The sequence below is a fragment of the Acromyrmex echinatior genome, chromosome 9, assembly GCF_024713525.1.
Source record: "Acromyrmex echinatior isolate Ae372 chromosome 9, ASM2471352v2, whole genome shotgun sequence".
Lineage (NCBI taxonomy): Eukaryota > Metazoa > Arthropoda > Insecta > Hymenoptera > Formicidae > Acromyrmex > Acromyrmex echinatior.
In genome coordinates, this window is record NC_141860.1 from 10,744,557 (window position 1) to 10,754,149 (window position 9,593).

The following is a 9,593-nucleotide window of genomic DNA, read 5'->3' on the forward strand; positions in this document are numbered from 1 at the left end:
ATACGCAAGCAACATATTCCGTTGTTGTATAGAATGCGCAAAATGATATTCATCCTGTAGTCGATGTACATCGATGTTTATCGGGTTTCCTTTAAAAATAAAATTTATAATAGCATTTATTATTGAAAGACATTATTCAAATAGACTTGCATAATACAAATGCACGAAAAAATCAAAAAAGAATATTTCAATGGACGAAACGCTACAATAAAAAAAATTTCTTAATTAAATCTCATGTTCTTTGAATACCTAGTTGTTTTCTCCGTGCATTATTAAATAATACAACGTAACAAATTATATACTTCATAATTTCAAGATATTGGTCCGTCCATCCGTCTATTTGTCCGTTTGTTTATCTGTCTATCCGTCTGTTCGTTCATCCAATTTGTTCGTCGGCGAAATTTCTTCAAAATGGTTTCAAATTCCGATTTTCCAAAAATAAATATCAAAGGATCAATAATTAGCTTTATCGAGGCAAGATATAGATTAAATTAATTAACTGCATAAATAAGAGATCAAAGTTTAAGGTCAATAAAATTTTTTAAATAAATGTAGGATAAACCAAAGAGCTTAACTTTTTCAAACTTTGATTTTTTGCTGCACTACTTCATATTACATTTGTTGCGACATTTGTTGGTTTATTACACATTGAGTGACTACGCGAAACAGAATTGAAATTTAACGTTATTAAAATTATTATTTTATTGTACAACCTTTCAATTTTAATTTTAATATAATTCACATTATTTATTATATATCACACTATTTATAATTTCTTATAAATCACATACAAATTATTTAATTTTTACACAGGAATTTACAATTGGTCGCAAACTTATTTTAAAGCCACAAGAACAGTTTGCCAATCAGAAGAGTCAATCAGAGAAGAGTCAATAAGAGCTCGTTCAAGAACTTTACTCGGGTCACCCATGTATCATTTTATCTTTGTTTGACTTTTGTTTCGGTGACAACAAAAATAAAATGATATACCCGTGCAAAGTTCCTAAATGAGTTTTTGAATGCAACCTAGTTAATGTTACGGCTTCTGATTGACTATCGCGACCGCTTTTTCGACTTTAAAATGAGTTTCGACTTTAAAATGCGACCATACTGTAGAGTCCGCATAATTATCTATAAGATGCAAAAAAAGACTAAGATAGTATTAATCAACAATTAATTTATCGAGTAATATACAGTTAGAAATTTTTGTAAACGATTTTGCGATGCTATTTTGCGCAGCTAGATCTAGAGAATTTATATAAAACGTATGCAAATCAATCGGTAACTCTAATATTAAAAGAAAATAAGAAATTTTATTTCATACTTATGCAACATAAGAGCTACGTTCTTATGTTACACGCGTGATTAATTAATTTATTTTTAAACGAGGATTTATTCTATATTATTTTTAAGAGATAAAATGATTTGAAGATGCATATTAAAAAGCTCAATTCAAGCAAATTGAATGTAATTAATACATCTTGATAATAAACTCACCTTGATAAATGATATTAATTACGCTGTTCTAAACAAAACTTGATATTCCATTTATCATTGTTATGGCCAGTATTCATAATTAGTGTTATACATTTAAAACCGTCTTAAATCTTAACACAACATAAGTCACAATCACAGGCCAGTATTTATAGTCAATTCTTATATTTTACTGTCTTAAGATGTGTCGTGAATCAATCAGAAGACCGTATTAAGATGCTTAAAACTTTATTTGATGGCTTAAGCCCAATTGCATCAATGACCTAGTTTCCACCGAGGGTTTAAACCAGATCAGCATGTAAGAATCAACCAACTACAGTAGAGCATTCCCCTGTTGTTCGACTGTAACAAGGGAATACTCGACTGTGCATTGATTGGTGAAAAACTGAGGGTAAAATATCCCTATCATCGTTTTTCACCAATTAACGTTCAGTGTCAAAGCGCTGTTATCCGTATGAGGATCTGAGGATTGATTCTGTATTTTGAAACGAGGTGAAAATTACAAAGGTTAGCGAATTTACTAGAATACTGATAATTTTATTGGTCAATACCTAGAAAAATTTGCTCACTTTTGTAATTTTCACCTTTGAAGATACAGAATCGACTCCCTGGGTCCCTATTCTTGAAAAATATCGCATACGAAAAACTAGGGAAATATTATATTGTAATATGTGTTACATATGGAATTTCCTTAGTTTTTCGTGCAGGTCCTGGGCGTACAGATTGGCTGCGTTCAGCGGACTCAACAGTTGAGTGAGCGCTCGCTGTTATTGGTATATTCTTTTAGATCATCCAATTAGCATTTTAGATCTGGAAGAATACATCAATAGCAGCGAGCGCTCAGTGCGTTAAGTGGAACGCATCTTAGGAATTTTTAATCACGTCAGTTGCTACACCCATATCACAGGAAATGTTGCCTCCAGTTGCCTCGCTTTATTGTAAATAGGTTATAACGAAAGACCAAAGAACGTAAAGATTATAAGAGATATATTCCTACCCGTTGTAGCACGTGCACAGTTTTTGCGGGTATCATCTTTGTTCGCTGCAAATTTTTTTGTTATTTTTCAACGGCACGTCACGTCAGTCGCTTACATTCAAAAATTTTAATTATTTCAGGATTAATATAAGAAACACTCACACACAGGCATCATGTCAAACAACATTGAGAAGAACAATTCATTCGACGGTGAATAACTAACAAAAATTTGTTAAAAATCTCATCATAATTTAATTGTTAAAAGTTATGATTTGTTACATTATTTATTTGATGACAATGTGAATAATTATTTTTTTATGTTACAGATTATTATAACACCGATAATTTTAATGAATTGCAAGCTCGACTGTATGCAGAAATCTATTACGAATCGAATATCGAGGGTGAGTCAGAAACCACGGATAGCTCGAGGACAATTAAATTCGATAGCATGACCACTGAGACGAATGTTGAATTAAAAAAGATACAACACAAATCAGAGGAACAATATTTGGAACAACCTTCGATATCTAAGACAACTGGAGGTAAATCTAATAAAATTAAAAATAAATCTAAAGTGTTGATAAAACATGATTTGAATACTCCAAAAGAGAGTTTCACTACAAAAATATCAATATATAATAATATAAGTATACAATGTTCAGCAGATTCTCAGAAGATGCCCTCTACACATCAGTCAGAATTTGCTCAAGTTGAGACTATGTCGAGTAGAGAAATGAATTCTGCACATGGCAATAAGAATTCAGAAGATCCTTCAGTCATACAAGAAAAAGAGAAGAAAGAAAATTCTTCCAAGAAACACAAATCTTCCAAACATGCAAAAACTGCACGTAAAGAAAGTCCTGATAAAAATGACAATGATATAGAACATTCAAAATATAATGTTGTTTCAAAAGACACAAAACAAAAGGTACGTTTGTTTTTAGCTGAACAAATAAATAAAGATGAAGATAATTCTGATTCTGAAGAATCCATATTTGAAGTACCTGTTCCACCGAAACCAGAGCCACCACTTATAGACTTGCAAGATTCTGATGAAGAAAATGGTTCAAATTCTAGGATAGATAATGATTTGATTTTAAAAAACTGGAATGGTGCTTCATTAAAGACATATTTAAGAGCACCCCCATTAAAAAATTACGAATTAGAAATTCTACAGAGTAATCCTCAAGATACATCTTCCAAAAGCAAGACTACTTCTAGATCATATACTAAGGATACTGTAAATTCTGGTAAAAGTATCCAAACATCAACGGATACACAGGAAGATATTTTCATGGATATTGTGTTGAATTGCACAACAATTCCAAGAGGTGCTAAAAATATAAGTGAAATTAAACAGTTATCTAAAAGCATAGAGGTAAAACAACGAAGTAAATCAACAGAAAATACAAGTCAAAACTCTAAAAAAACTTTACTGTTAAAAGGAAATAACAAAAATGCTAATCTTCAGCAAGAAATATCTGTGACAGGAAAAAAATTGCAAATGCAACAAAATATTGACAAAAGTAATAATGTATATTTTATGCATTTAGAGCAAAACAAAAGCTCAGATAGCTCAATAGAGCCATACAATCTAGTAATTGACCGAAAGAGACGCAACAACGAGATTGATGATCAATATAAACTGAAGCGACAATGCATCAATCAGCAGAATAATCAAAATGTTGTGTTGCAATCCAACAGTACTGGGGAGAAAAGAAATATATCGAATGAGTTTTTCGAGCCAATGTCGGAAGAAATGAAAAACTATTATAATTTGAGTCGCGGTCAAGAAAACTTCGATATTGGAGAGTTGCAACAAAGTATGTCGAAGGATCCACGAATGTGGACAATTCTGGATGAAGATTTAATGCCATGTCCCCCTAGCAGACGTTTTAGATTCTGGAATGTCAAATGCACTAACTGTCAGCAGGATGGCCATCGGCGGTACGATTGTCCAACACCATTTAGATCACCATCTTGTTACATGTGCGGCACGAAAGGCCATGTAGAGGTTCGATGTCCACAGAAGATGTGTCTGACATGTGGTAAGCCGCAGAACACATTTCGTAACACTTGTGAATATTGTCGCGTTCTTTACTGTACTATGTGTGATTCAGTAGGACACGAGCAAAATCAATGTCCCGATCTTTGGCGACGGTATCATCAGACGACCGACATGAGTAGCATGCCGCAGGATCCGGGCAATGTGATGAAACCATCGAGATTGTTATACTGCTGTAATTGTACTAAGCGTGGCCACGAATCATCTACATGCAAGGAATATCGATGGTCTGAGAATTTTCCCACTCCAGCTGCCGTCACAAATTATACAGATGGACCCATATATCGTTCATCAAATCCTCATATATCAAGTTATCCTGGACCTGATTCTGAGCTCGATCTCTCGTTGTCTGAGACGATGGAAAACGAAACATCGATTCCACAATATACTATTGATACACAACAAACAATAACTACTGAAGACGTGGAATCTTCTGTAAATGTAGACACATTGTCAAATATTAATTTCTATATTTCACCAATTTCACAAGAAGTTGAGCATATCTCACAAACTCCTTTTATTTGGCCCACAGTAAAAACAAATTTCAAACCAACCAAAGTGGATTATATAAAATTTTCCAAGCTAATATATTCTTATGGTATTTTTTCCAATAAAAATGACAAAAATGCACGGATGGTCTTGATTACTCTTAATACATTCTTCTCACATACAAAAAAAGATTTTACTATGGTAAGGAATTTAGTAGAGCATCAGACTGCTCCGAATTTTTTGACAGTATTGCTAGCGAAAGTGAACATAAAATTTGAAGTGAATATAGGCTATATCCATCGCAAAATTCTATCATTACAACTAATAGCATTGAAAGATTACATAGAGCCTTTGTATGACTTGTTGAAATATTGGCTTAATCTCCCAGAGGATGAAAAAGATTATGGGATAGACGTGGATCTACCTGTAAGTTGTATGAAGATGTTGAACGTGCTGCAATCAAGAGAAGCACAACTGAATAAAATGCGTTTCAGACGTTATATCCACTATATAGGAGGACTAGATCATCCGCGATTGATTTTAACATCTATAAACTCCGAAAAAATCAAAGTGAAAAATCATTACAAGCAGCATGGACATAATAAACAAGCCAGAGGATCGTATAATCGCTTACGTCGAAACTTATTTCGTTTGCAAACTAAACTTCTTGTGATTACCAATACCGAGCCTGAACCGAATGTTTACGTACGTGCATTTCAAGACATAATGAGAAGATTCAAATCAGGACTTTATCAAACGAATGAAAAACTGGATACTGCAACTTATCTTAGACTTAATCTACTTTATAATCAACTGTTTGTACCTCACACATCCGAGAATGTACACGGGTTGTTACAACGCATCGAGTTGGAAGAAAAAAAGTTTAAAGATTCACAGCAGCCGGAATTAGAAATATGCCACGTATCAGAAAAGCAACAGGAGCCAGAAATATGTCACATACCAGCAAACCAAGAAAACCTCATATGTACCTCTACAGATACCTTATCCGCGACACCTTGCACATCGCCGAATATCAACTCCGATAATTTCTTCGTAATTGATCAACAGAATAACGAGATATTAAGTGACGAACCAAATGTGAATAATATTTCGCTTGAGATAAACAAACTAACCAATTGCAATTACGATGACATAACAATAACAATAGAAAATCCTCTAGCGCAGATTTCTGAGATTATACCATTAAATACTGCACAAATAATGTCGCCGGTTAAATCAAAAGAACTTGAACCAAATGAAGATTTCACTCAATTATCAACAAGCGAAGAAAAGGTTGACTCCAATGTATCGAAAAATAAACCGAATATAAACGTAAATAATACACCATATTTATCGAAAAAGGAGAAGAAAAAATTAAATTATTTCAAATTGAATGAAATGCTAAAAAGCCAAAATATATATGATGCCGCGTTAAATATTATAAAAACAGCTCGTGCTCTTAAAGTACCACATATGATGAAGGCAGCAGATGAAATACAAAGACAAGTTAACAAGCGGACAATTAAAGCTAAGCATCTCCGGTCATTGCATAAATTGATTCGTATAGAGCAGAATCATCAAAAGGCCGTTACTAATTTTTGCAATTTTTTAAAGAAGAAATAGTTTGTAAAAATTAATTACGCGTTCAGTGATACGATGGTATCATTATCTGACATGCATCCGTATAATATATGAAATTGTTGAGAAGATAATGGGTGCTTTCCAATTGTAAAATCACTAGACACGCGGCGATAATCGTGTTTCAATTGCCGTAATCATCCAAATTATACATACTCATATACATATTTAGCCCAAAGACTACTAATGACGATGTAAACTTGTGTTTTCTAGACAATTACATATTACTAATCGCGATGATTATAAATGAGATTGGAAGACATTGGATGGCTGATATTTGTACTTTCTTAAATTCAATACAAATGAAAAAAGCTACAGTTAATCTAACTATCCTAAACTGTACAACTTCTGTATCAATTGAATCGTGCACATTGCTACATTTTGTGCATTTCTAGGCAAGTTTATGTCAAGATATGTTAAATAATTGAAAAGTACCCATTGTGTATATTTAGTTATGAAAAATGATATTTTGAATTACTCAAAATAAGTATATTTGAAAGAAAATAAAATATGTGTATTATAATAAAACTTTAAATATATCTTGCCATTATCTTTACATTCCTTGCTCTGTCCTGATAATTGTAATTAGAATAACATTTTAGTATATTATATGGGCTTATATATTATAATTTTATAATAATTATAAAATAAAAATTATTTTTCATAATTCTGTATCTTTTTACAAGTTATTGAAGAATTCTGCCAGTTTATTTATTTAATTATATTCATTATTATAATAATGAACATTACCTTAAAATATTTATTTTGTAACATTTTACTTTTGTTACAAGTTAAATAATTAATATTAAATACAAAAAAACTTGTCTCGTATTTTAAAAATTCTATATATATATCAATACAATTAATTTCAATATTATAATGTTTTAATTCGGTTATTAAATGTTATACTATTGTATTTACATCGTCACTTTGAGAATATGAATAAAATTTAAAATTACATTTAAAAATAAAATTTAAAACAGTTTTTTAAAATTTAAATTATATATTGTATTTGATACTTAAGAACATACTTTTTTAATTACTTATAACTCAATATTAAATAATAGGCGTAAAATAAAATATACTACATGAAAACTGTTATATTACTGTTATTTACTAAAAAAAAATTATAGATCATTTAGATACAAATCAAAGAAAATTGTAGAAAGTTCCTAATCATTACTTCTACAGTTTGTACAATTCTTAAATATATAATGTATGTAATTATTCTTAATGACACTCTAATAAGCACATCCACAACAAAGTTTGGTTTTGCTTCAGTTATATCCGAGAAATACAACAAACGAGAAATAAAAGTCCTTAGTCTAAATGTTATTTTTTCATTGGTGGTGGACCAACCATTGGAGGTGGTGGTCCATTCATTGGTGGTCTCATGTGTCCCATAGGGCCTATAGGACCCATCATAGGACCCATCGGCCCCATCGGTCCCATCATAGGTGGTCTCATGCCCATCATAGGAGGTGGCATTGGTCCATGTGGTCCCATCATCATTGGGCCTCCTGGACCCATCGGACCAGCTGGATGCATACCCGGTGGTGGCATCATTCCCGGGGGTCCCTGAGGTGGTACTCCGGATCTCGAGCCAAGATTGGAGCCGAGGTTCGGTGGCGGTGGTATTGCCGCACCTTTGTTGGCTGCGAAAGGGTTGGAGGCAATCTTACCGGCCTTGAAAGCAGCCGTTGTTGCGTCGATTAAATGCTGGGCCTGCTCCTCCATCCATTTCTGATAGAAATACTTGACGTTGTCTTTGTGCTTGCGACCCTGGCAATGGGTCTTCCGCACACTCGGTGAATCATGTGTCAAATAAGTATCGCAATAGTCACAATAGTATTTCGGCATCGATGCGTCTCTCAGTATATTCCGCTGATTTGCTAAGTCAATACAATCTTAGCGCCAAGACACTACCGTGTTTCCAGATTTGCCGAATTTTTCTCAATTTATATCACAGCTCTCGAGAAAAAAAAAGATAAACGCAAGCAAGTTCTAGGTTATGTCGTTATGTGTTGCATTCTGTCGGTAGCAGCTCATGGCGGCATTAGCACTTGTGGTACAGTCGATACTACACCATTTACACTTTACTCGCGAGTGGCTAAACGACAATCAAATATGATTGGTTGTTACCTTCGAATCCAACCAATTATATTCAATTGCTACTTATCTATTTCTACCACTAGAATTAAATTTTAATGTCGGTTTAATTTACTTTTTTTCTGGTTCTAAGAATTTGAAATAAACATCTAGTCTTAAAATTGATTCTTAGAAAAAAGTAAATTAAAAAAAGATTAAAATCAATCTACATTAATAGAAATAAAGTCGTTCAATGAATGAGTATATAATATTGGAGATATTTTATTGAGAATCTACAAAAACTGTAAAAGCCATCAACTATAACCAGCATTATATGAACCACTAATTATCCAGCAAACGAGAATGGATTGAAATGAATTGAAATGGATTCAGATTTTCAGAAATATTGATTCACGAATGTTAAAATGAATCAATCCTGAATGCATTTTTATTCATTTATAGAAATTGCATGGAGTATATCTCTATGTCTTTCAATCTAAAAATAATATTAGCTTTTTCTGTGCACAACACACACATTGTGAACACTGTTCAATTGAAAATTTTGAATAGGAAATGCAATTTTTCAATCCAATTGCATCCAATTGAATCTAATTAAATCCAATTGAATCTAATTAAATCCAAAAAAAAGGATTCGTTATTTTTAACATACGCATTCGGGTAGAAAAAAATTTCAATTCATTTTAATCCATTCTCGTTTACTGAGTACATTTGTAAATGCCATATTTATGCAAAATTAAAGTTCTGGATTTTTTTTCTAAACAAACGTCAAATATGCAAAAGGAATGAGGTTTGATATAATCGTAATTCCGTTTATATTTA

The 9,593-nt window shown here is 32.5% G+C and overlaps 2 protein-coding genes across 5 annotated transcripts; one reads left to right on the forward strand and one right to left on the reverse strand.

Moving 5' to 3' along the window:
- Positions 1 to 2,333: 2,333 nt before the first annotated feature.
- On the forward strand, positions 2,334 to 7,200 carry LOC105153396 (Zinc finger CCHC-type containing 7). Of its 4 annotated transcripts, none has more exons than XM_011068204.2 (5): positions 2,343 to 2,520; positions 2,611 to 2,680; positions 2,797 to 3,015; positions 3,136 to 4,521; positions 4,594 to 7,200. In XM_011068204.2, the coding sequence occupies exons 2-5, from the start codon at positions 2,644 to 2,646 to the stop codon at positions 6,648 to 6,650; spliced, it is 3,699 nt and encodes a 1,232-aa protein (XP_011066506.2). In that variant the 5' UTR covers positions 2,343 to 2,520; positions 2,611 to 2,643; the 3' UTR covers positions 6,651 to 7,200. The 4 variants fall into 4 exon arrangements, with proteins under 4 accessions (XP_011066505.2, XP_011066504.2, XP_011066506.2 ...); XM_011068205.2 differs by having other exon boundaries at positions 4,597 to 7,200; XM_011068203.2 differs by having other exon boundaries at positions 2,334 to 2,520; positions 3,139 to 7,200.
- Positions 7,201 to 7,758: 558 nt separating this feature from the next.
- Positions 7,759 to 8,736, reverse strand: snRNP-U1-C (small ribonucleoprotein particle U1 subunit C). Its single transcript, XM_011068206.2, has one exon. It carries the CDS (start codon positions 8,523 to 8,525, stop codon positions 7,998 to 8,000), a length of 528 nt encoding a protein of 175 aa, XP_011066508.1. The 5' UTR covers positions 8,526 to 8,736; the 3' UTR covers positions 7,759 to 7,997.
- Between the last annotated feature and the right edge of the window lie 857 nt (positions 8,737 to 9,593).

Coding starts and splice junctions, on each gene's coding strand:
- LOC105153396 (XM_011068202.2), top strand. CDS start 2,644: ATGTCAAACAACATTGAGAAGAACAATTCATTCGACG. Junction 2,681..2,796: donor GAAGAACAATTCATTCGACG/GTGAATAACTAA, acceptor TTTATGTTACAG/ATTATTATAACACCGATAAT. Junction 3,016..3,135: donor GATATCTAAGACAACTGGAG/GTAAATCTAATA, acceptor TACAATGTTCAG/CAGATTCTCAGAAGATGCCC.
- snRNP-U1-C (XM_011068206.2), bottom strand. CDS start 8,525: ATGCCGAAATACTATTGTGACTATTGCGATACTTATTTGACACATGAT.